Source organism: Megalobrama amblycephala, linkage group LG17 (genome assembly GCF_018812025.1).
Source record: "Megalobrama amblycephala isolate DHTTF-2021 linkage group LG17, ASM1881202v1, whole genome shotgun sequence".
Taxonomy (NCBI): Eukaryota; Metazoa; Chordata; class Actinopteri; order Cypriniformes; family Xenocyprididae; genus Megalobrama; species Megalobrama amblycephala.
Genome location: NC_063060.1, coordinates 41,874,079 through 41,901,364, shown reverse-complemented (window position 1 = coordinate 41,901,364; position 27,286 = coordinate 41,874,079). Strand labels below are relative to the sequence as shown.

Genomic DNA, 27,286 nt, shown 5'->3' with positions numbered 1-27,286 from the left:
AATTGGCATGCAGTGTTTTCGTCCGAGGGGCCATGATTGTCTTTGAGGACATTGACGCATCTCGTTGCCATCAGCCAATGAATTTCAATTTAAAAAACCAACATTGGCGAACTAGTCGTAGGTTTGATAACTTTGATAACTGTTAAAAAGCTTTAAAAAACATATATTTCCTATGGTAAATTGCCTGTATCAGCTGTAAATGGTATATTAGGCTTCCTAAATAAATCAAAAATTCTTTTTACGGATGTGCTTAAAGGCCTTAAAACGCTTAAACCCTGTTAATTCCTGCTATATTTTTTATTGCAACCCTAATAATTCCAAATTGTGAGTCCATGTATGATGTCAAATAAATTAAAATGTAGCTTAAGTAATATTTAATATGAAACTAACATTTTGAGTAGTCAAAATGATAAAATATTTTAGAATTCAGAACTGTTGTCCACTATGAAGCAAGGTTCTGTTTTTCTTTTTTTTTTTAGTGACCTGCTGATGAATTTGCATTACAAATAAAAGTGACTATGTCATTGACATTTGCTAAATTCAAAACCACTCTGTTATCACCATGCTCAGGGCTGGGTGTGCCTTAGACACATATTTTCCTCTTTTGCAATGCTATTTTTTGCAATGAAGATCACTGTCAGTGTTACCACAGTTAGATGGAATTTGTGCTCATGCAAATAGTTCTGTAAAATTGTTTTTGACAGCATATTTTTGATGCTCATACTTTGTGGTTTGCATAAATGTAACAAAAGAGGATAAAATATAAATGTTTTGTTTTTAGGAATACATTTATAAACATTTTAAAAAGAAATATATTTAATTGATATGTTCTTTTAATTTAATAGTTAAATTAGTAACAATAGCAAGAAATTGAACCACAACTCTGTGATGGTGGCAATAAATTCATCAACCCAAATGCTGGACAATGATGACGTCACAATTTTGACACAACCTCATTTATATTAAAGAGATAGTTGACCTAAAATCATTTACTCACCCTCAAGTTGTTCCAAACCTGTATGAGTTTTTCTTCTGCTGAACACAAAAGAAGATATTTTAAAGAATGTCAGTAATAGTATTTAGTATCCATGGTATTTTTCTTTTTCCCATACTATAGAAGGGCCTACTGTTTGGTTTCCGACATTCTTCAGAATATCTTCTTTTGTGTTCAGCAGAAGATAGAAATTCATACAGGTTTGGAACAATGTGAGGGTGAGTAAATGATGACAGAATTTTCATTTTCAGGTGAACTATCCAGCAGAACAAAATTGCATGTACATGATGAAAACAATTGACAGTGCAGATGACCTATGGCAAAATACCTATGGCCGAAAACTCTCATTCTTCTTGTCCTGTCTTAGGTCATATAAGGAGTTATTCAGAACTAGCTAAGTCAGTCTAACAGTGTCTTCTTCCGGCATGAGAGGTCAAATAACCTAGTGAAAATGAGAGTTGGGCAATAACGGACCAATGTGTTTTCATATATAAAGCGCACTGCGAGATTATTTTCATACACAGTAATGGGGTGGAAAGATAATCTCCTGATTTGTTCTTTCTTTGTGTCAGCTTACCTGCTGACACAGGCTAAATGCGGTAAGGCCAGCATCGCTTTGATTGTTCTGTCTGTCTCCTTTCTAACGAGAGAAAGAATAATTGTAAGACATGCATTGACATTTTGTGATTTAGGTCCTGTGAATGCAGTCTCATCTTTGAGTGATGAAGAATGGATTATGGTAGGGTTCATGTGCAGCTGGTTAAACAGACATGAATTTTTCAGACATGACTTCTTGTATGATTTCATTTCTGGTCTATACTTGAATCAATATACACTGTTCAAATGTTTGGGGTTGTAAGACTTTCAAAATATTTTTGCTCACAAAGACTGCATTTATTTGATCAAAATGCAGTAAAACAACAATAATGTGAATTTGTGAATATTATTACATTTTAAAATATGATGAAGTTTTTATATCACATGATCCTTCAGAAATCATTCTAAGATGCTGATTTAGTGATCAAGAAACAATTCTTATTATTACCAATGTTGAAAACAGTTGTGCCGCTTAATAATTTTGTTGAAACTGTGATGCATTTGTCTTTCCGGACTCTTTGATGAATAGAAAGAACAGTAATTTATTTGACATGAAATCTTTTGCAACATTATAAATGTATTTACTGTCACTTTTGATCAAATTAATGCATCCTTGCTGAATAAAAGTATTAATTTCTGATCCTAAACTTTTATCCCAAGTCACGTCATAACACTTTATTCAATACAGATTAAAGTGGCTTTACAGTAATAAACAGGAAAAAAAAAAAAAAAAAAAAAATTATGCAAACTTCATCAAATATTGTACATAAGAAAGTTGTTTCTAACATAAAAATGCATCTTAAGAATTATATCATTGGGAAATTGCATATTTACATATTGTAATGTCTTTCACAGTGCAATTCATTTTAGTCTAAAGTGAAATTTTCCACACATTTTAGGCACGCAGGGACTTCACAAGAGAAAGAAGAGCCATAGAGGTGGGGCTGTTTTTTTATCTTTATGTTGTTTTTGCATATTTATTTTATAGGTATGCACTTTTAAATGTACGTTTTTTTAAAATACATTTTTCATTATCTTTCTGTAAACTACTAAGGACTGCTCAGGTACGTGAATTATATTTTATTTATTATATTTTATTCAGAAGCATTTTATTTTGATATTTGGAGATTAGATTAGTTCTCAACCCAGGCCAGTTCTGAGTTTTCACATTGTACAACATGACTAAAAAGTGTCATTCTTATTATCTGTACTTCTTTAGGCCTTCAGAAAGATCTGGATGAGATGAAGATTAAATGTGGGGATTCTTACAAGGTAGCGAAGGACAATATTGATGGTGGGTCTGCTCAAACCTAAAGTATATATTAACCACGCACTTCCATCTTCATCTCAATGTTTATATTGGTCTGGTGGATATGTTTTCAGGTCTTAAAAAGCAACTGGATGATCTTTTTAAAAAAGTCAGTGCCACCAAGAGTCCAGCCAAGGATGGTATGTGAAAAATGATACACATAGAAGCTTTAAAATAACGAAATAATTAATTGGGGAAATGTATGTACTTTTTTGTAACACATTGTGAAAAGACATTAGATTGACACTTATTACCCTTGTGTTCCACCCATTCAGTCTTAAACATTCTCCAGAAAGTCATCGACCTGCAGGAGCTGGATGCGCTTACGATCACTGAGAGAGATGGCGCAAAGATCGAAGGTGTGTTCCAACAATATTACAGTATTTTATTATTAACTTGTGAATTTCCTCCGTGTACTGTATAGTCATGCAGGTGTTTTTAACAATCAACAGGACTGGAGCAGCGTCGGAAGGAAGCAGAGAGAGACTTGGCAGAGATGAAGAAAGACTTTTTAGGAAGTGTTGAAATGTTCAAGCGTGCAGGTACAGATAAACCCCTGTGCGTGGAGCAATACCACCATGACGCTGCGTTTTGTGCCCTTGCTCAATTCTTAAACCTTTGTGCATCAATTAAAAAAAGTTACACACAGATCCATAGAGGACGAAAATGTGCATGTCCAAAAACTGTCATAAAAAATTAAGTAAAAGTAAAATTGTTGAAGTAAAAAAAGTTAAAGAGGTTTAAAGTCAGCATGAAATCAAAATTGACAACTCTTATTTTTTTATGGAATACTGTAGTATTTATTATCAATAATTTATCCGTGCACTTCATTATTTTTTTAAATTCATGTGCTCTCATAATCTTTAATCAAAAACATTAACCTGCCCTCCCCCCTCAAAACAACTCATCGTCTCTTCCTGTCACATGCTATGGCACGAGGGCGGAGCTAACTGGAACTGCCAGCAGATCCAGTGACATAAGGGGAAAATGCTGTTGCTGGGGCTGATGCAGTCATTGGGGTGTACAGTACCCTCAAACATTGAAAGGAACCTGATGGAGGAACCACTTAGTCAGTCAGGCTGCTTGTCCACAGGAGCAGAGCAAGTGACCAGAGCGTTTTTAGATTCATTCCTATGGAAGCTGAGCATCATGCTTAACTTACGTGTGAGCGATTCAGATCTGCATCCATTTTGTTAACAACGCCCAACTTCCAACGATCCAATAACTTCCCGAAGGACAAAATCAAGTCCGCCCTCATTAGAAACGCCACAGTAGAGAAGAAAAGACAATCGCAACTTCTGCTTCATGCTGACTTTAAGTTTCTGAAAATTATTTTTGAACATTATATTTTATAAAATATATATTTTATGAAACTCTATGAACTCTAAAATTGCTAGAAAATAAATCTAAACAAGGTGTGTTCCAAATTTGAGGTTGATATCTGAAAAAATTAGCTTTCAGTAAGATTTTGTTTGGGCGCAGTACCAAATTTTCCCCATTAGATGCCAGCAAAACTCCATTGGTACACACAGTGGTTGGATGCAGTAGAGTTTTTCTCTCTCAAATATTACACAAACACACGTATTTTTTTTATTACACACACACAAACCACACTCTGACATCCATACCAACACACCCACACAATTATAGCGGCATAATTTATTTAATTGGCTCTATAATATGCATAAGCAGAAAACAGGAATAAAGCAAGTATTTGCTTTATAGGCCAAACCCGAGAAAATGGCACCATCTGGTAAAAAATAGTCAAAATTTTAATGTTGAAGCCTTGTCAACAGAATGAAAGCCTATTAACAAAGACTGCATCATTTTATAATTAAATGGGATTAAAAATTTTGTCCTTAAGGTCCTAAGTGGTATTATTTTGTGTTACTAGTGCAAAATAAATTTATTAAAGGAAATGGATGTGAAATAGTAAAATTCCAATAATAAAAAAAACACATGTGCCAAAATGTATGCAGTTGTCATTAACACAGGCAAAATGGTTAAAAAAAAAAAACCTGAAAAAGACAAAAATGTCCATAAGGATGCACAAGGGTTAACCAGCAGAACTAGAAGTAATACTTTGTTCATTTTTTCCCATCTAGTTTCAAAGAGAAGCACAGATACATTGAGAAGTGATAAGGCAACATCAACCGCTCTTAATGGTGTGTATGATGAAAATATATGTGTGAATGTTGCCTTTACATTGAGTTTTGCACGTTCTTATTATATTTATCTGTATCTAATCTACAGAACTAAAGAAATACCTTGCAACCAAGCTCAAACAACCAGGGGAACAAGGTGCCATTGCAAACCAAGGTGAGTTTAATGAGAACTGCGGAGCCTTTCGATCTGGATCAGAAATACTTTAATCAGTGATTGTGGGGAAAGTTCTGGAAGATTTTGAAAATGTGCCATTGCATTTTGAGTCTTTTCCACAACAGATGACTCAATACAGTTTGCTTCGGTTTTTTAGTGATGCAGATTGTCACATTGCAAATTGAAGCAATGCAACTAAAGATACGTCTCTCTGGTGAATATAAGACGCAAGCGCAGATAGATGGTGAGTGTTCGTTTTTTGATGTTTACAAAACTCTTATCAGGCTTAGGAATTGTGAAGTTGCACTTGTGAGATGGTCTGGATAATGTCATTGAATGTTTGACAGCAACTACAAGCAAACTGGAGAACAAAAAGTACATCCTGTCAGATTTAAAGGAGGAGCGAGAAGAAAGTAAAGAAAACATACAAAAAATTGGTATGTTATTATTCAGGGTTTGCTCTTCAGTTATGTCTTTTTTTTAGCTCTACAATAAATTTATAGCATCTTTAATTCATGTTATGTGACAAAAAAGAGGTACACGATAACTGCAGCATATCCTTCCCATTCACAGATGAACTCATTGCAGAACTGGAGAAAGAAATATTGGACCTGAATACCGAATTATCAGCGCTTAAACAAACACTTGATAAACTAAATGGTACTGGAATCAGACTAGTTTTGATTTATGATTAATTGAGCATTTTGTATTTAGATATGTGAATCAATACTTCATCCTGCCAGTGACTTGTATCTTGTAGGACAGGCCAAAGAATTTGATGGGAAAAGAACTGAAATAATGGACAAAATTGCCAAAGTGAAGGATGAGTTAAGTAAGTTTCTTTGATTTTAACATGCCTGATTCTCATTTCTCATGAATTATTAGGGGTTCAAGCATGTAAACCAGTGCAGTAACATTTTCTGTAGTCTGATTGTCAATAATTATCAAAAAAAGATTTGAAATTTTGATTCACGGTCCATAAGGGGCACCAAAACGTTTGAAGTAGGAGGAGCCACTTTTACTAAAATGGCTATAACTCTTGAACAAAATGATATATTTTCACCAAATTTGGAACATGGGTGTACGGGCTCGATCTTTGGTCAGGTGAATAAAATCGCGGCGATTGGTCACTTGGTAGCGCTATAACAGGAAAAAAACTAGAAGATGGCTATAACTACTTAACTGTTAGTTCGATTCACTTGAAAATTGGCATGCAGTGCAGGGTGCCATGACTGTCTTTGAGGACATTGATGTATCTCAAAAAACATGGCCACCATCAGCCAATGAAGTTTGAGCAGCTATCATAAGGTTAGTGGAGGCAGATCAGAGCGAAACTCGCTGGGCTTGTTTGACTCACGGCCCTAGAGGCCTGTGAGAAATTTGAAAAAATCGGCTCCCGAGGGCTGCCTTCACGTTTTTCACATGCGTAAAGGATTGTATATCACGTGATTTTTCGCACACGCCCAAGACGTTCATACCACACGGTTGAACTCCTCATTCTGAGCAACTTTGCCTTTAGGACCGCCGCTGTCCATCAAATCGTTCATTAATTATTGGAGATTATTTAAAAAAACAACTTTGGCAAACTAGTCCTAGGTTTTTGGCCTACTGTTAAACAGCTTTATAAACCATATATTTCCTATGGTAGATTTCCTGTATTGACTGTATATGGTCTTTTCCATCTATGATGGTGATGGTTACAGGCTTGCTAATTAAAACATTATACCATTTTACGCATGTGCTTTGTTACAGTTGGTTGTAGTAGAGAATGCACAGACACGGACTTCAACGTAAAAAGGGTTTTAATCACAAAAGGACCGTAACAAACCAACATAAAGCAAACAATAGGACCGACAAAGAGTGCAGGCAAGTGAGTCCACTAAAAGGGAGAGATAATGAGGTAGTCCAGGTGCGGGGAATCCGTGATGATGGCCTGCTAATTAGGAAGTGCGTGCAGGTGTGAGACAGGGAGGATGATGGGAGTTGGAGTCCGGGACAGAATAGAACTGTGACATGCTTAAAGGCCTTAAAGCGCTTGAACCCCGATAATTGCTGTTCGTAGCTATATTTGTTTCTAATTTTGCTTATTTTTGCATTGTCAGTACTAATATATATTTTATATATATTATATATATATATATGCAATTCTTAGTATATATAATATATTGCAATTCTTAGTTTCTAGAATTCTCACACTCCAGTTTGAATTTATGGAGGCGCTAATCACTGCAAATGGACAAAAGAATGCAGACGACTTTGTGTTAGCTGGTGAGAACTGAATGTTTTAATTATTATTATATTTTTTTTAAATAATATTGATTGATTGATTGATTTCCAGGCTTCAATAGAATTGTGATGTTTATGTGATTTTTGGATCATGCCTTCTCAGATCTCCAGAAAGAGCTTGGAAAGGAACAGGACAGGGCACTTTATCTGGATACTGAAAACAAAAGTAAGATTGATATATCATGACTTCCAACCATGGATGCTTTTAAATCAATCGTTTATAGCCTACTGATGAAAAAAAAAAAATCTATAAATGTTTCATTTATTCATTTAGCAGATGATTTTGTCCAATGTGATTCACAAATGAGAAGAAATCAGAAGCAATTTGTCATAGGAGCCAACAATGTGCATTGTGTATTGTTGAGGTCCTTCATTCCAAAATAAAACATTTATTGATGAGTGATCTGTAATCTTCTTTACACCCAGGTTTACGAAGAAAGCTGTTTGCCCAAAGAGAAGAATGCAAAGACATGATGGATATGTACATCAGTAAGACATTTTACTCTCCTTTCCTCCCAGCAAGCGAAAATAGAAAAGCTTTATTGTAGGGCTTAATCGCATCCAAAATGAAAGTTTGTGTTTACATAATATATGTGTGTGTACTGTGTATAATTATTATATGTAAATATAAATTGTTATAAAATTGTTATATTTATATATCAAATATATTTATATATAATATAAATTATATATTGCACATATTTCTTAAATATACATGTATGTGTGTGTGTATTTATATACATAATAATTATACACAGTGCATATTATATTATGTAAACACAAACTTTTATTTTGGATGCAATTAATCACAATTAATTGTTTGATAGCCCTATTGAAATGAAAGCAACAGGATAAATTTGAAAGGAATTATTAATGTTATGTGCAGATTCGGTTAAAAACATAAATGTTCATCTATTATATTGTGTTAATTTATTTATGTATTATCTTTTACAGATGCAGAAGCTGAGCTGGATGCTCAAGTAAATGAAATATCAGATCCAACCTCAAAGATAGGCAAGTTGAGTGAAATTTTAGACACACATAAAATATTTTTTAAAAATGGTAACACTTTACAGTAATTAATCTTAGTTAATTTTAATTTCAACATTTGCTCATATTTTATTAAAATCAAAATTTGCATGTGAACTGACATGAACAAAGAACATCTTTATTTTTATTAACTAATATAAACAAAGATTATTGCTCATTGTTACTTCATGTTAGTTAATACATTAACCAGTGTTAACAAATGAGACCTTATTGTAAAGTGTCACCAAAAAAAGTTTTAGTTAAAATTAATATACATTTAATAGCAACATTCCATTTTCACAGCTATCCAGATTATTTTGCTGAGCTCTGAAATAGACCAAATAACGAAAAAAATTAAAGCATCTTCATCTAATGACGGTATGTCTTTCTGAACCTTTTTTGTACTTCTTGTGATTCTGTCGATTTGACAGAATTAAAAATCATTCTAAAGCACATTGAACTGCTCTGCTTTTTAGATTTTTGTCCAGTTTTACTGTTAAAATAACATTTATTATATTTTTGTACATTAGATTTGAAGCGAATTCGGGATGAAAAACTCAAAGATCTTAAGGCGAAAAAGGAGGAACTTCAGAAAAGTGGCACTAGCCCTGAAAAAAGTGTGACTGGTTCACTTTGCATTAATATCTGCCATAAAGATCTATTGACTCACATCTAAGCATGCATGTTTTTGTCTCTGTTTGTCAGTTCTTAAGGTGATATCGAAGATGGAGGAAATCTGGAAGCTACAGAGCGAAAAACCAGATAACTTAAATCAGATCAGCAGTGAGTGTATAATGCAGTACTTACATACTAAATGGACAGTAAAGTTCTCAAAACTCACGTTTTGTTCTGGTTTCAGATCTGCAGAAGGATCTCTTGAAACTGATTTCAGAATTAGATGATAAATTGACTGCAAAACCAAGTGAGTGGAGAATTATGGTTCTTGTTTGGCTCATGACGTTATTTGCGTTATGTTCACATTCATACATATAGATAGTTAAATAATTACACTTTCTAATGCCTTAGCTGGCCTAGCTTACACCAAGGATGAGAACTGTAATGATAAAGATGTAAAACAAAAGCTGCATCCGTAACAATATCATAAACAATATTATCATAAGTTTGTTGTGGATGCTAATATAGTTATTGTTATAGTTATCTTTATAGCTATTGTTCTTGGTGTGAACGGGTCTTTATGACTATTACATAAGTTCAAATCAGTTCATATAAGTTTTATTATACCAAATTCATAATTTCTTAAGATATTTTTGTCAGAACAATCTAAATTACTTTCTTTTTGTTTGTCTCAGCGCTGAAAACCATGGCTCTCCAATATGATGTAACCTGGATAAGTGAAATGCTGAAAACAGTGAATAAACAGGCTGAGATGCAGAAAATTGGTTGGCACTGATACTTTGCATTACTTTAAAAGAAGTGGTGACATTTCTTAAAGGGGTCATGACATGAGAAATGTGCCTTGATCTGTGTAAAACATATGGTCATAGGTCTTTGTACCATTTTAAAACATTCTACTCATTATTAACAAAGCATTTGTTTAATGAAGCTCCAAAAGTGTCTGTGGGATCTGTGACGTTACATGGGCAAATACATTTGCATATGACTGCCTGCAGAGCAAGACACTGACGAATAGTTATACATCATTGCACCACAGGCTCCGCCTACTGGCATTCAGTCACTTAACGGCTGACATTTGCACTGGATGTGAGTGCCGTGTCGCATTAAAAGCAATAGAAGCCATTATAATCGCTGACACTGTCTACACTGGGTACAGTATACAGATGTTCAGTTTCTGACGTACTCCATGCACTTGAGTCAATCAAAAACAGGACAAATGGAAGAGTGAAAGAACGTTCGATTTGACGCGTCCAGTTTAAACGGCTCGTTTGCTTCTCTGTAGAGACTTCAGAAGGATCCCGGTGTCGGAAACAAACAGATGGGTTATTTTAATGGCATTCCAGAACGCATCAGAGGATTATGTTTGTTCGGAGCATTTTGTTTTGTAAACAAGTCAAAGTGAAATAGAGCTGCATGACCAATCAAAAAAAGATTGCGATCTCAATTCAAACACCCACGCAATCTTATTTTATTAATTACAATGATTCTCTTGTGTCTATTAAACCTTTGACAAAATCACATTCAAACATTTTGAGCCACACAGAAGATATTTCTGTTACAAATATACAAATTTCACATAAGTACTGAGATACAAGTTTAAAGTTAGGATATAAACACTGACGCTGATGCTCCAAATAACGGTTGTATCAATTACATCTTTCACAACTAGGTGGCGACAAGTGACTGTTAAAAAATGTATTTGTCTTTGAATCATTCATTCAAGAGATTTGTTCAAAAACACTGTTTCATCCAATAATGAAACAAGTATTTAAAATATATATATTTATAAATTCAGATAACTAGATTCCCGCGGATGACCGTACGCAGAACGCACAAGCCGATTTGCGGCGGAAGAGTATCCTTTGACCTGACACACAACACAATGACGAAAGCGAAGGCGCAGAGTATAGAGCAAAACAAATCATCGGTCAAGGATTATAAGTCTAAAACAATATTTTTTAAAGAGAAATGTTGGAGGATTTCAATATAAGAAAAGAGGAGCTTGAGTTTGTTGAACAGCACTATTTGTTTTAACCATGAGAGGCGTCTAAAGCCTGGAACACACCAAGCTAATGCCGACGAACTAGTGGCGACGAAAGCAGACTGGAGGGTTGGCACATGTCGACAGTGTCTGGGTCTAAAGTTGCCCTGACACACCAAACCGACACTTGACGGCCAAGTAGCATGTCCGTTCTGCGCCTGCGTAATGGCGCGTTCACACCAGACGCGAATAAAGCGTTAAGCGCGAGTGATTTACATGTTAAGTCAATGCAAAGACGCGAATCGACATCCTGTGGCGCGTTTCGCTCAAATGAGGCGGCACGAATGACATGGCGCGAATTGAGCGTTTCGGGCGTTTGACGCACGTAACGTGTAATTCGTGCGAATCGCGCAAGTTGAAAAATCGGAACTTTAGCGAATATTCACCCGCTTTAACCAATCAGGAACTTGCTCTAGTAGTGACGTGATTACGACGTAGCGAGCAGAGGCAGAAATCCGAAATAACAATGGAGGACAAAATCATCGTCGCTGTACGATACATCTTTGTACTTTTATAGAAACAGGAATAAAAAGGATCTTGCTTGGAAGAAAGTGAGTGAGGAGGTCGGACAATCTGTTAAGTTGTAAAAAATGCTCTTTACTCAATTTGAGCTATATATACATATTGAGACTACAGGCTAGCTAAAGCCGGCAAATTGAGCTTATTCGCTGTATTTTACGACTACTTTCCCGCTGACGAGTTGATGTGTTTATTCAGAGGAAGTGTGCAGAAACGAGACTGGAGCCGCCTGGCAGAAGCCCCTCTCATGACACGAATTTGCATCTGTTGTGAAGTGAATTTCATGTGCGAATGAAGCAAGTAAACTCAAAATGTTCAAGTGTCCAACTACACGCAAATAGCGCAATTTATTCCCGCAAGTGTGAACGCCCCATAAGAAGAAATGCCTTTCCGTACCAGCATGTGGCGGTACTTGAATAGCCAATCAGAATGATCAGATGGTCCGACTGACCGACGAGCTCCGACGGCGATTCAACATGTCGAATTGGCTGAAAAAAGCCGACGAGGACCAACTTAAGCCGACGGTGCCGGAACACACCTAGAAAACTTAGTCGGCCAATGAACAAAAACTGCCCGACAGCCGGGATTTAGCTTATGATACTCCTACATCCTGCGTCATACATTGCGTTTTAAATATGGATAAAGTTTTAAATATGGATATTTTTCTTACAAAAATGCATCGCTTCACTTCAGAATACCTTTATTAACCCCTGGAGCCGTGTGTTTTTTTACGGATGGATGCATTATTTTTGGCTTCAAAACGCGACCCCCCCATTCACAACCAATATAAACCTAGAGGACTAAGGATATTAGGCTATTTAATATAACTCCGAACATTAAAATAATAATTTAAAAAAATCCATGTCAGGACCCCTTTAATATTCTTTTTACATTATAAATAAATCGAAGTGTCACAAATGAAGAGATTGTAACTGCTCATATTGGATTATTGTTAATATTGGTTATTTACACTGACTTCTGACAGAGCTCCAAAAAGCACTGGACGATGTGAAACGTACACTGAACGAAAAAAAAAAAGAACTAGCTGCTGCGAGCGGCGACACCAGTCAGCTGCGTGAGTGAAACCTTTCATTTTGAGAGCTGAAACAGAAACTGAATGGAAATGTATAACTGTCATTAAAATGCTTGATTTGCAGGGAAAGACATTAATCTACTGAATAAAGAAGTTTTGAAGCTGGAAAAGGAAAAAGAATCGGCTGAAAAGACTGCACAGCAGAAGATCAAAGGTTTCAATTTGTTTTTCATCTCAGTTAATTCAACAACATGATTTTCACGATTATTCTTTCTTTGATTAAAACGAATTAATCAGTTTCATGTTTGTCTCTGTCACAGATCTTGAAGGAAACCTAAAACAGAGTAACAAAGCATTGGAGGATACAAATAAATCTCTGAAAAACAAGGACGCCGCTCTAGCACAACAACGTAAGTGAACAAGCAGTAAAGAGATTCAGCCAATCAGAAAATGATGTCTGTTTGGAATAAATAAACATGCATTTGAGGATTTGTCTGGTCAGAACATCAGATCATTGCTTGATCATGTTTTATGATGTCCCCTTAGTTGAAAAGATCAGCAAACTCTTCGACGAAGCGAAAACCTTGAAACAGCAAGTGCAAGAAAAAGAATCACTAGTAAATGCTAGAATAGCTGGTGAGTTTCATTCATCCATCAGTTACAACCTCTCTCAATCATTTAAAGCTGCTGTCTGTGACTTTTTTGGGTTAAAAATGATCCAAAATAAATTTGAGCAAATACATAACCAGCCTGTGTTCAAAACTATCTCCTTACCTTATCCCCATTAACATCGGTAAGATTTGTCACGATCACCAGTGAGAGTGCCCTATCAGCCAATAGAGGGCACTCCATCCCGGACTCTCATTTCCACCCATTGCATTCACTACATTACCCATAACGCACTCCCCGGACTCATTATCACCAGTTCTGGTCACCCGTTTCTTTGTTTGTTTTCTGGTTTTCTGTTTTTGACTGCTTTGTGGATTTTGACCCCTGCCTGTTTCTGGATACGACTTTGGATTACCCATTAAACTCTACTGCACTTGGATCTGTCTGTTGTCTCCGTGATTCGAACGTGACAGAAAACTCCATCCTAACTAGATCCAGCAGAATGGGGATTCGAATCACTCCTCCGGCTACTGTGAGGGAGCGGATGGATCGGCTTGAGAATTTAATCACCCTGAAACAACAGGGCAATGAGGTGGGTGGTTTTGCCCAATTGTTTTGGACCCTGGCGGTAGGGCTGGGATATAATGATGCGGCCTTAATGGACCTTTTGAATGAGTGCCTGGATAACTCGCTACCTCTGTGGGAGATGGATGGACTGGGAGACCTGGACTTTTGGGGGTTCGTCCACTACCTCCAACGTCGGAGTAGGGGGCCTGCACCGAGTCAACTAGGGCACGCTCCAGCCAGTGAATCCGTCCCTGAAGTCACTGAGGAGGTGGGCACTGAGCCTCCGCTTCACCCAGGTAAAAGGAGGAGGAGGAGAAGGAAGAGGGCTTCCTTCATCCTTCAAGGCCCGGAGGCCTCTCCAGCCAGTGAGTCCGCTCCAGCCGTTGAGTCCACTCCAGAGCCCGCTCCAGCCAGTGAGTCCACTACAGAGCCCGCTCCAGCCAGTGAGTCCACTCCAGAGCCCGCTCCAGCCAGTGAGTCCACTACAGAGCCCGCTCCAGCCAGTGAGTCCGCTCCAGCCAGTGAGTCCACTCCAGAGCCCGCTCCAGCCAGTGAGTCCGCTCCAGCCAGTGAGTCCACTCCAGAGCCCGCTCCAGCCAGTGAGTCCACTACAGAGCCCGCTCCAGCCAGTGAGTCCGCTCCAGCCAGTGAGTCAACTACAGAGCCCGCTCCAGTCAGTGAGTCCACTCCAGCCAGTGAGTCCACTACAGAGCCCGCTCCAGCCAGTGAGTCCACTACAGAACCCGCTCCAGCCAGTGAGTCAACTACAGAGCCCGCTCCAGTCAGTGAGTCAACTACAGAGCCCGCTCCAGCCTGTGAGCCCGTTCCAGCCAGTGAGTCCACTCCAGAGCCCGCTCCAGCCAGTGAGTTTGCTCCAGCCAGTGAGTCCACTCCAGAGCCCGCTCCAGCCAGTGAGTCCGCTCCAGCCAGTGAGTCCGCTCCAGTACGGCATGCTCTCCCTATCAGTCCGGTGATGGCCAAGAGGGCTGTCCTCACGTTCTATGTTTTGGCAGTCTTGCGTGCCTGGAGGATGCTCCCAGAGCAGCCCCAGCCTGAGCACGCTGCCCTCCCAGAGCAGCCCCAGCCTGAGCACGCTGCCGTCCCTGAGCAGTTCCAGTCAGAACACGTTGCCGTCCCAGAGCAGTTCCAGTCTGAGCACGCTGCCGTCCCTGAGTCCTCCGCTCTCCCTGATACGGCCACGGAGACCGTTACCGAGCTGTCCGCTCCCCTTGATACGGCCACGGAGGCCGTCACCGAGCTGTCCGCTCTCCCTGATACAGCCACGGAGGCCGTCACCGAGCTGTCCGCTCTCCCTGATATGGCCATGAAGCACCCTTGGCCAGCCCTGCCGCCGCCGCCATCCAAGCCTTCTGCCCTGCCACCGCCATCCAAGTCTTCTGCCCTGCTGCCACCGCCCAGGCCGTTTGAACCGTCGAAAACCGCCTGGTCAGTTCCCCCAGCGCCGCCCTGGCAACCAGCCAGGACTCCAGACCCCAGGGAACCCGCCTGGTCAGTTCCTCCAGCGCCGCCCTGGCATTCAGCCAGGACTGTAGAACCGCTGGAACCAACCTGGTCAGTTCCACCAGCACCGCCCTGGCACTCAGCCAGGATTCCAGAGGCGCTGGCACTAGCCTGGTCAGTTCCTCCAGCACCACCCTGGCACCCAGCCAGGACTCTAGAACCGCTAGAACCAGCCTGGTCAGTTCCTCCAGCACCACCCTGGCTATCAGTGGGGGACCCTGGATCTGGCCCGCCATCCCTCCCCCTGATCCTCCTCCTGTCCACCTCCCTCCTGAGTTTTTGTGTTTTTGTTTGTTTTGGACTGGTGGAGCGTCTGGTAGCCGCTCCTTTGAGGGGGGGGTAATGTCACGATCACCAGTGAGAGTGCCCTATCAGCCACTAGAGGGCACTCCATCCCGGACTCTCATTTCCACCCATTGCATTCACTACATTACCCATAACGCACTCCCCGGACTCATTATCACCAGTTCTGGTCACCCGTTTCTTTGTTTGTTTTCTGGTTTTCTGTTTTTGACTGCTTTGTGGATTTTGACCCCTGCCTGTTTCTGGATACGACTTTGGATTACCCATTAAACTCTACTGCACTTGGATCTGTCTGTTGTCTCCGTGATTCGAACGTGACAAGATTGTACTAATGTTTTCTAATTCACTGGTGGGTTTCAGCGGAAAATTTGAGCATGCCGCCGTTTGTCTTTGTGTCATTACGTCACGTCTGTTTACATAAAGAATGAGTCCTGGCAAGTAGGCTAAATCACATGTGAGGATCATTTATAGCCTTTTCTCACAACAGCTGCAATAATTAAACTTATCATTTTGATGGCGGATTGTAATCCAGAAAGGTCCAAATGACAGAGGACGCATGACAGTACCCGCATGTGTTCTTGATATCGAGGATGCATCGAATGTGGATTCGTTTAATCATGCTATCCACATACAAATTCATGCTAAAACATGTTTGAAACATGTTAATTCTTGCTAAAACATGTTAGCAAAATGCTAATTAATGCTAGCAACATGCTAATTTATGCTAATGGATAAAAACATGCTAACATGTTAAATCAAGCTAGCAAAACATGCTAATTCATGTTAGAACGTTAGAAAGTTACAAATGCATGCTAAAACATGTTAGAAACATGTTAATTCTTGCTAAAACATGTTAGCAAGATGCTAATTCATGCTAGCAACATGCTAATTTATGCTAATGGATAAAAAAATGCTAACATGTTAAATCAAGCTAGCAAAACATGCTAATTCATGTTAAAACGTTAGAAAGTTACAAATTAATGCTAAAATGTTAGAAACATGTTAATTCATGTTAAAACATGTTAGCAAAACATGTTAATTCTTGCTAGCAACATTCTAATACATACTAACATGCTGATTCATGTTAACAACATTAAAACATGCTAGCAACATGATAAATCAAGCTAGAAAAACATGGTAATTCATGTTAAAACATGTTAGCTGGTAAATAATGTGAGCAAAATACTAATTCATGCTTACAAAATGATAATTCATGCTAGCAAATGCTAATTCATGTTAGAAGTGTGCTAAAACATGTTTAATCATGCTATCAACATAAAAATTCATGTTAAAACATGCTAGTAACATGCTAATTCTTGCTAAAAACTTGTTAGCAAAAGATGTTAAATCATGCTAGCAACATACTAATTCATGTTAACAAAATGATAATTCATGCACACAACTTGCTGTTGTTCTTTTTAGAACTTGAAAGGGACCTGAAGAAGAAGGAGGAAGAAAACTCCAAAATTCGTGACGAGAATGAAAGTAAATCCTTCAGCAGTAAAATCTTCAACAATACAGGGCATTTAAAGTCATTGTCTACAGAACAAATTACCCATCTTCCTTATTCTGCCTCTCTCTAGAGCTGAAAAAAAGTTGTGTGGACACCCATGAATGCCCTGAACTCCAGAAGAAATATAAAGGTGCGTTTTCTCTCTCTCTGCTGTAAAGAGATCGTTCTCTCATAACATTTGGACAGTTGTGTAAACAGGATACTGTGTGACTATGTGTTACAGAAATGCAGGCTCAATATAATGATACCATTGCTAAATTGAACAGTGACATTCTTCAGAAGGGTGAGTGAAGAAACATCAAATTGTGTTAAACCTCATGTAACATCACTCTAAAATTGTCACATAATGTATATGTTTTCAGTTTTTTTTATTACAAGTCTAACTGAAGAAGTGGAGTACCTGGATAAGCAAATTGAACAAGGATTCTCAGGTAATATCACAAACTTCAGTACTTTTAGACATTAAAAGTTTTTAAACCGTAAGATTTTTAATGTTTTTAAAAGAAGTCTCTTCTGCTCACCAAGGCTTCATTTATTTGATCAAAAATACAGTAAAACAGTAATATTGTGAAATATTTTTACAGTTTAAAATCACTGTTTTCTATTTGAAAACAGCAAAAAAAAAAAAAAAAAAAAAAAAAAAAATTCAGGATTATTTTGATGAATAGAAAGTTCAACACAGCATTAATCTGAAATATAAAGCTTTTGCAACATTATACACTACAAATTTGGGTTTTTAAAAAAAAAAATGTAAAGAAATTAAAGAAATGAATACTTTTATTCAGCAAGGATGCATTAAATTGATCAAAAGTGACAGTATAGACAATTGTAATGTTACAGAAGCTTTCTATTTCAGATAAATGCTGTTCTTTTGAACTTTCTATGGAGTCAAAATAATGCCGCATATATACGCAAAAAAATAAAGTTTTGCAAAAGAAAGTAAAGTTTTGCAAAAGAAAATAAAGTTTTGCAAACAAAAATTAAAGTATTGAGGAAAATAAATGTGCTTTTGCAAACAAAAATAAAGAATTGCAAAACATAAATGAAACAGCGTGAAAAGCAATGAACTAATGTGAAGAAAGAACGCTTCTGTGCACTGGCGTCCTCCCACAGGTTAAGAGATTTTAAACAAACACTGTTGATACACATGCAGTTAACCAAATGAAACAATACACATTTTATGCTATAAAAGTGTACTCGTCGAGAGAAATAAACGCCAGATGTTCATGGTAACAACTTCTTTAACTTGAGCAAACACTGCTAATGCACATATACATTTGTTAATAAGGTTAATTAAACGAAAACATGCATGTTTTAATGCTAGTGAATAAAAAGAAGCAATCCACTCGCAAGCCTCTGCTCATCATGACAGTACCTGGATCAGTGAGCTGCGTCTCGGGCCGATGACGTCACTTCCAGGGAGGCATCTTGTACACGCCCCCGTCCCATGATTCCACCCCCCACGTCAAAACAGTGCCACAAAGCGAGACGTGCAGAAAAATGAAGCGCAAAGGGAAAACGGCATCGCAAGCTCAAACTAGACTGACGCGCAAAATAAAAGTAGCGTTGCAAATAAATTAATAGATATGACCATGGAAAATATGTATTGCAAAATCATTGCTTTTCATTTATGTTTTGCTATTCTTTATTTTTGTTTGCAAAACTTCATTTGTCTCCCAATACTTTATTTTCTTTTGCAATTCTTTATTTTTGTTTGCAAAAAGCACATTTATTTCTGTCACGGGGCACACAAGAACAAGATGTTAGGATCCTAGTTGCAGCATTTAATGGGTAATCCAAGCACATAATCCAAGACACAGGCAAAGGCAAAGGTCAAACTCCACAAAAACAGTCCATAAACAGAAAGCCAGAGAAACAAAAGTGCACGTAACGTTAAACAAACCACAAACAAAGGCAGAAACAACTGAGACTAAATAGACAGAACTAATGAGCAAACACAAAACAGCTGGGTGCAATGAACGAGGATAATGAGTCCAGGAGTGAATTATGGGAAATGCAGTTCAGACAGTGACAAAAGTCCATGTTGGAGTGCCCTCTGCTGGCTAAACAGGGCACTCCAACTCATGATCATGACAATTTTCCTCAATGCTTTAATTTTCGTTTGCGAAACTTTATTTTCTTTTGCAAAACTTTATTTTTTTGCGTATATATGCGGCATTATTTTGACTCCATAATTTTCTCTTCATCAAATAATCCTGAAGAAAAATTGTACACAACTGTTTTCAACATTGATAATAACAATAAATGTATTTTATGAGTAATGATGCTAAAAAAATTACATTTTAAAATATATTCAAATAGAAAACAGTTATTCTATTAAATATTTCACAAGATTACTGTTTGTACTGTATTTTGGATCAAATAAATGAAGCCTTGGTGAGCAGAAGAGACTTCTTTTAAAAACATTAAAAAATCTTACTGTTCAAAAACTTTTGACTGGTAGTGTACATATAAAAAGAAGTCTCTTATGCTCTTATCCAAGGCTCTTTGATGAAAAGAAAGTTCAAAAGAAAAGCATTTATTTGATATGTATATATTTTTGTTGCAATGTAAAATTCTTTGATCAATTTACTTGCTGAATAAATGTATTAATTTCATTTTTAAAAAATCCCTTACTGACCCCAAACATTTGACTGGTAGTGTACATTTCATACAATTTGACATCAGCTCTGCAGGTTTAAGTAAAATATCTAGCTTCCCCCAGATCGTCTTCCTAAAGTGTTTTGAACTGTGAGAGTTTTACACTTTCTTCCTAAGTTGAATATGGAAGCCGATCTGGCGAAAGCTAGATATTTTATTTCATAACTTGTTAAATATGGAGATTTTTCTTACACAAACACATCGCTTCACTTCAGAAGGCCTTTATTAACCTCCTGGAGCCGTGTGGAGTACGTTTATGATGGATGGATTACTTTCTTGAGCTTTATACTCATTGGTATCGTTCCCTGCCATTATAAAGCTCGTATATGTCTGAATATTTATTAACTCTGATTGTGTTCATCAGAAAGAAGAAAGTCATATACACCTAGGATGGCTTGAGGGAGAGTAAAGCTTGGGCTGATTTTCATTTGAAAGTGAACTAATCCTTTAAATAACACTACCCAGCAGGTTGGTCAAAACAGCCCAACTGCTGGGTTTGTCCATTTTTAACCCAGTATTTTTTAGAGTGTAACTTTTGCTCCATCAATGGTTATCTGCTCTTCAGGAGTTAGGGAAGAACTGGATGAAAAGAAAAGAGAATTGGAGGAGGCAAAGCAGCAATTGAAAGATCAGGGATCCATGGCAGCCAAAAGTGAGTCAAACCCCATTTTACTGAATCTTGGGCCTTCTTCATCTGAAGAGAGACCATCTCATACTTACTCAATGGTTTGTTACAGCTCTGGAAGTACTTGAGTTACTAGCTAAGATAGGGAAGCTTCAAGAAAATCCAGCTGTGGACAATTCAGAAAAGATCCAGCGTAAGTTCAAACAAATCCATTTTAGTAGCTACTGTCATATGCATTTCCATTTCTTCCCTTCAAAAACAGATCATCCATTAGCTCACAATTAGTGATGTTCTTCTCTTCGTTTAGAAATGGATGCTAAATTAAATGATTTGCTGACTGAGTTGCAAAACTCTGGAGAGAAGGGGCTTGGACTGAGTGAGTTTAAGTCTCATTTCCTTTTACATTGCACTTGGATAAAAACTTGTGGTCATTATCTTAATCTCTTTAATATAATAGCATTGTTGTAGCTTAAAGAGTGGAGCATGGCGCTAGCAATGCCAAGATCCTGGGTTCGATTTTCAGGAAATGCATTAAGTGATAAAATGTATACCTTGAATGCAATGTAAGTCGCTCTGGATAATAGTATCTTTCTTATAAAATTATACAGCCTTGAAGATAATTTCCATAAAGGAATCAATGTCCAGTCTAAAACATGCACAAGTAAAAATGCAAGAGCAATACAAAAAAGAAATCAATGGTAAGTCAATCTTAAATGCATCAATATTGCCATTAAATGATCTGAAGACTACTAAACAAATTTCTTGTTGTTGGTCAGGTCTAAAGAAGCAAATAGAGGACAAAGAAAAAGAGATTTTGCTTTTGAAGGCTAACTGTGGTCAGACCACCGCTCAGCTGCGTAAGTAAATGGAGGAGATTTTACCCATTCTTTAATATTGCATTTCAGCAAAGGAATGACTAACTGTGTTTAGTTCCTACCAGAGATGTTGTTATTAGAAACATGTTCCTTCTTTATTATTTATCAGAGAAGAGGATAAAACAACTAGAGAAGGAGGCTGAGGAAAGCAAACAAAAAATGAAAAAACTACAACAAGAATCAAACGATAAGATTGCAGGTACGTTTTACCCTTGATGTGCTATTAAATTACTGGAGTTGAATGTTGAGACTCATAAAGGACAGATCAGAGGGAACGCATCCTGTTGGGGTACCATCACAAATAACTTAAAGGGTTAGTTCACCCAAAAATGACATTTCTGTCATTAATTACTCACCCTCATGTCGTTCCACAAATTAAGATATTTTTGATGAAATCTGAGAGGTATATGACTCGTCCATAGACAGCAATATAAACAACACTTTCAAGGTCCAGAAAGGTACTAAAGACATCGTTAAAACAGTCAATGTGACTGCAGTGGTTCAACCTTAATGTTATGAAGTGATGAGAATACTTTTTGTGCGCAAAAACAAAACAAAAATAACGACTTTATTCAACAATATCTTAACTTCTGTGTCATTCTGATATGTTGTTTACGTCCAGCGCTTCCAGGTTCTACGTCAGAACGCCGGCTCATTATTGCATCAGCATCACATGCATGCGTCATGCTGATCACATGATCTGCTTTGGCCAATACTGAGCCGGCGTTCTGACGTAGAACCTGAAAGCGTAAACAGCGTTTTTTTTTTTTTTTTTTGCGCACAAAAAGTATTCTTGTCGCTTCATAACATTAAGGTTGAACCACTGCAGTCATGTCGACGGTTTTAACAATGTCTTTAATGCCTTTCTGGACTTTGAAAGTGTTGATTATATTGCCGTCAATGGACGAGTCATAAACCTCTCGGATTTCATCAAAAATATCTTAATTTGTGTTCTGAAGATGAATGAAGGTCTTACGGGTGTGGAACGACATGAGGGTGAGTCATTAAAGACAGAATTTTCATTTTTGGGTGAACTAACCCAAAATTATGATGCTTATTAAATATAGCTTTGTGTTATTAAATATTATCATGTCATTTTTTTTCTCAGCGCTAGAGAAACAAATTAAAACAAAGAACCAGCAGCTTGCAAACACTGAAGATAAACTTCAGGAGACAAATGCTGAAAATGCTGCTTTGAGTAAGAAAAAATATTATTTATGTTTGATTCCATATTGTATTGTCACCTATGCATGACTAGTCCTTCGATGAATTTCATTTTCGTGTCCTTTGTTTTAGTCAAAAAGCTGAACGGTCTGAATGACGACATACAGAAAATCACAGAGGAGAAAAATAAAGCACTACAGGAAGTAAAAGAAGAAATTGACGGTATGACTACACTGCCAAAACACCAGAGACATGTGCTTGAATTATTTTCACTTTTCTAATACCATACTATATCTTTAAGATTGCTAAAGTGATTAGATGTGTTGGTCTTGATAAATATATGGTGGGAAAATCCAGAGAGTAATAGTTTTCTGTACAGTGAATGAAAAATGTACATGAAATAGTGCTATGATGATATACTTCTTGGGCCCTATTTTAACGTTCTAAACAAATGGTCTAAAGCGCACAGTGCAAGTGCACTTAGGGTGTGTCCGAATACACTTTTGCTAGTTTAACGACACGGTGCGCGGTCTAAAAGGGTTGTCCCTATTCTCTTAATGAGTAATAGGTGTGTTTTGAGCATAACGTGTAATAAACCAATCAGAGTCTCATCTTCCATTCCCTTTAAAAGCCAGTTGCGTTTGATACATGGCAGATTCACTATTTACATGGCGGAATTTGTAAGCGGAAAAACTGAACGCTGCTCTAGCGAGGAAACGGATCTACGGGACAAGCTGAATTCCACCCAAACATTTTTATCTTTACGCACACAATAATAATCTTTTACATTGTAATCCTTTTATTTTTAATATTTGGCATGTTTGTGTGTGTATAACAAGCAGAGTGTACGTGCATTAATTATGCACCCGCATATAGATGCATATTACTAACTCGCTCTTTAAATAACAAAAAATTATTGCATCATTGACTTTGGACCAGGTTTTTGTTGGTCATTGGCGCAGTCTATTTCAGTTGCCTCAAAATAGCAACACGCCAACAACGCATCTCAACACACCTCGTTTTTTAGACCAGCACGCACATGGGCGCACAAATGGGCGCAAATACATTTGATATTTAAACAACGTGGCTCAGGACGTGAAAATGGTAACTGCGTCAGGCTGAAACTAGTAAAAAACACTTGCATCGCGCCTGGCGCCACTTTGGGCCAGGTGTATCATAGGGCCCCTAGTCTGTACAATGTGTCTCATTCAAATAAAGTAGGGAAGTGAAGTATACACTTCTGTTGGGGTTCTCTCTATAATACTCATTTCCATTGAAGTCTTCGTGTGCTTTTGGCTTTAGCCTCAAATTTGATCCATTATGCTAAGGTAGAATTAATTTGACAATTTCTTATTTTAAATGTAAAAGCTGCATTTTTGTCCTGTATCAGGTTTAAATGACAAAGTGAAAAGACTGGAAAATACGCTTGCTAAACAGAACCTGAACCTGAAGGAGAAGGATGAAACCATTTCTGCATTGAAAGAGCAACGTGACAATATGCAGACTGAGCTTGAAAATGCGAAGAAGGAAAACAAAGGTCAGTGAGAAGAGATTCAAAGGGAATATTTGGTTCAAAACCTGGGGCAAATTCAGAGAACTGTCAATCAAATTTACTACAGATATATAAATATATATATAATATGATGCTGCAAATTACACTGTTTTTCTGTCCAGAACTACAGACGGAGCTTAAAACAAAGGACCAGCAACTTGCTAAAGCTGAATCCAAACTTCAGGAGAAAAATGATGAAAATCAAGCCTTGCGTAAGAAAAAAAATCTAGTAATGAAGGACAGGTGTTGATAGAACACCCAACATAAAATTTACAAAATCCATTAAAGTTATTCATTATTTTTATTTTTTGCCCTTTGTTTTAGTTCGCAAGCAGGAGAAACTTGAAAAGGACCTAGAAAATATCACAGAGGAGAAAAACACTTTGCAAAATAAATTACAGAAAGAAATCTCTGGTATGGCAATACTGTCAAAACATCGAACAAAAATCAAGCCTCCATTTTATGATAAATTTCACATGTCCATTATGTTTTCCACTTTTACATTGCATTATATTGATTTGGATGTGCTCTGGAGCTTTATATTTCAGAATTTGGTCTATTACTCAAACCTGTTTTCTTAGCCTAATAAGTATTTTTCATCCCTTTTTTAAGACTTACAAAATACATTGGAAACACAAGAACAAGAACTTGCTAAGAAGGGCCAGAAACTCCAGGAGAAGGACAAAGAAGTTGCTGAATTGCAAAAGGAAAATGATAATATAAAGAAAGAGATCAAACAAGAGAAAGATAAATACAACAGTGAGTGGGGTGCAATCATCTTTTGGTACAGTCAAAAAAATAATGCATATTTGGTCTGGGGTCAAAAACCTTAATCAAAAACTGACAATTTTGCATGTACCTGAAGGAAATCTGACAGGTTTTAATATTTTCACAATATTTATAGATGCAGTCAACGAGAATGAGAATCTTAAAGAAAAACTAAATGAGGCTGAAAAGAAAGTGGAAGAACTTGAGAGTAAGATTTTTCTTTTTTTCTGAGCAAAAAAAATATTATTATTAGCTTCATTTATTATCACAATTAACATTGTATGGTTTTGTTTTTTTTATAACTCTTTATCTAGAAGAAAAAGAAGAAAAAGAAGAACTTCCTAAGGAAGGTAAGTTTGTGATCTCAGCCTGGTTATAATATACAGAATAAGCTACAATCTGTAAAAATGCAATTAAACTGAAAAATGTCTGTCTGTGTGCCCGTGCCAGAATGGCCAGGGTTCGATGAAAACACTGCCCACCGCAGACTCATCCTGTCGCAGAACGAGAAAGAGGCACGTACCTCTTTATTGGCTCGGCCTGTACCAAACAACCCTGAGCGCTACGACACCGCTATTGGAGTTCTGGCAAAAGAAGGATATGATTCTGGAAAACATTACTGGGAAATAGGTGTGGTTGGAAGAAGTTGTTATGTTTTGGGAGTGGCCAAATCGTCCGCTAGCAGAAAAGGTATTCTGACATATGGCCCTTCGGCTGGCTATTGGGTTATTCTGAAGAAAAGAGACGGAGCACTTGTTGCCATTGCTGACAGGCCGGTTCAAATAGATCCCCGTGGAACACCTTCTGCAATCGGGGTCCAGGTGGATTTTAAAAATAAAGTGGTGATTTTTTATAATGCAGAAAGGAAGGAGGAAATCTATAGGTTCACTGGCAATGAGCTGCAGGGTAAAGTTTATCCGTATGTAGAGACCTGCAGTGACACTAATGACCCTCCCTTGATCTTAAAGCAAGTTAAATCCACCGACTGGCTCAAGCCATGATCTCCATATATTAGGAGTCTGTTAATGTATGCAAAGAAAATGTTCTCTGCTTTAATATTTCTGATTGTACTCTCCACTGCATTCTTGAATGTCTTAGATCTTTCAGTTTAATAAAACATTTACATTTGAAAAGCATATACTACAGAATGTTGGTGTCCTTTAACATTCAATAGGATACATTTAAAAAACGTTTTTGGCTTGTCAAAGTACAATTTTAGCATATCAGATTTAATGGCTGTTACGTCTAAGCAAATTTGTCTAGGTCTAAAAATATTTATGCATGTTGCATATTGGTGATTTTGAAACATGTAAAACCATGCAAATCATTTGGATAAATATAAGCCTGAATTGGTAAGCTAGCAAGTTTTTCTCTCTCTCTCTCTCTCTCAAAATGGCAGCTATGGGGCAAAGTGAGCCAAATGCTGTGGGGTAAATTGAGCCAGTGTTTTAACTTGCCCCATCATAAGGCAATTAGGTTAAATCTCAGAAGTATAAACTGGTATAATTTTAACATCATATTATGTAACTGGTTTAGTTTATCTTTTATTTTTCTCAAGTTTAAGTAGACCAAATTCTTCTCTGATACAAACCAGAAGACGCTTAATCATATATATCTTAGTCTCTAATGGCCTAACATGGTCAACATTGCAGAAAAACTATACCATGCCAAGAACCTTTTGACTAAAATGTTTATGAGTTTCAGTGACATTTATTCATTAATTCTAATTTAGTTTTTATTTAATTTTACTCAACAAACTGTTTTTTTAGTCTGTTTTTGGGAAGGATACAACTTTGGTGTTCAACAGAAATACAAACAATTAAAGATATTGAAATTTTTTTAGCTTAATTTGGTTGGTTTTATGTTGTTTAAAGGATTAGTTCACTTTTAAATAAACTTTTCCTGATAATTTACTCACCCCCATGTCATCCAAGATGTTCATGTCTTTCTATCTTCAGTCGAAAAGAAATGAAGGTTTTTGATGAAAACATTCCAGGATTATTCTCCTTATAGTGGACTTCAATGGACCCCAAACGGTTGAAGGTCAAAATTACAGTTTCACGGAAAGCGGAAGTACATACAAGCCAATCATTTGTGTTTATAAAACATATACAGTTGTATTTTTTTCAAAAATGACCGATCGTTTCTCTAGATAAGACCCTTATTCCTCGTCTGGTATCATTTAAAGCCCTTTGAAGCTGCACTGAAACTGTAATTTTGACCTTCAACCGTTTGGAGTCCATTGAAGTCCACTATAAGGAGAAAATCCTGGAATGTTTTCATCAAAAACCTTCATTTCTTTTTGACTGAAGAAAGAAAGACATGAACATCTTGGATGACATGGGGGTGAGTAAATTATCAGGAA

General features: G+C 37.3%; 1 protein-coding gene across 1 annotated transcript; it reads left to right on the top strand.

Annotated features, from left to right (window-relative positions):
• Positions 1-1,446: 1,446 nt before the first annotated feature.
• On the top strand, positions 1,447-26,064 carry si:ch211-14a17.10 (putative uncharacterized protein MYH16). The gene is made up of 46 exons (XM_048164209.1): positions 1,447-1,593; positions 1,687-1,733; positions 2,491-2,529; positions 2,646-2,655; positions 2,811-2,885; positions 2,975-3,040; positions 3,176-3,259; positions 3,353-3,442; positions 5,006-5,065; positions 5,154-5,219; positions 5,377-5,463; positions 5,567-5,656; positions 5,793-5,879; positions 5,980-6,051; positions 7,398-7,487; positions 7,609-7,671; positions 7,932-7,994; positions 8,460-8,519; positions 8,838-8,912; positions 9,065-9,151; positions 9,240-9,317; positions 9,394-9,456; positions 9,845-9,934; positions 12,716-12,805; positions 12,888-12,977; positions 13,084-13,173; positions 13,310-13,399; positions 17,186-17,248; positions 17,347-17,406; positions 17,500-17,559; positions 17,639-17,707; positions 20,503-20,589; positions 20,675-20,755; positions 20,870-20,938; positions 21,171-21,260; positions 21,339-21,419; positions 21,547-21,636; positions 22,546-22,635; positions 22,734-22,823; positions 23,992-24,138; positions 24,276-24,365; positions 24,478-24,567; positions 24,766-24,912; positions 25,058-25,129; positions 25,236-25,271; positions 25,372-26,064. Exons 1-46 carry the CDS (start codon positions 1,521-1,523, stop codon positions 25,920-25,922), a joined length of 4,038 nt encoding a protein of 1,345 aa, XP_048020166.1. The 5' UTR covers positions 1,447-1,520; the 3' UTR covers positions 25,923-26,064.
• The last annotated feature ends 1,222 nt before the right edge of the window (positions 26,065-27,286 follow it).

What these genes read in the sequence shown, in the direction of transcription:
- si:ch211-14a17.10 (XM_048164209.1), top strand. Translation starts at nt 1,521, where the DNA reads ATGGGGTGGAAAGATAATCTCCTGATTTGTTCTTTCTTTGTGTCAGCT. An exon ending in AATTCGTGACGAGAATGAAA is followed by an intron (nt 17,249 to 17,346) that starts GTAAATCCTTCA and finishes GCCTCTCTCTAG; the next exon opens with AGCTGAAAAAAAGTTGTGTG. An exon ending in TCAGACCACCGCTCAGCTGC is followed by an intron (nt 21,420 to 21,546) that starts GTAAGTAAATGG and finishes ATTATTTATCAG; the next exon opens with AGAAGAGGATAAAACAACTA.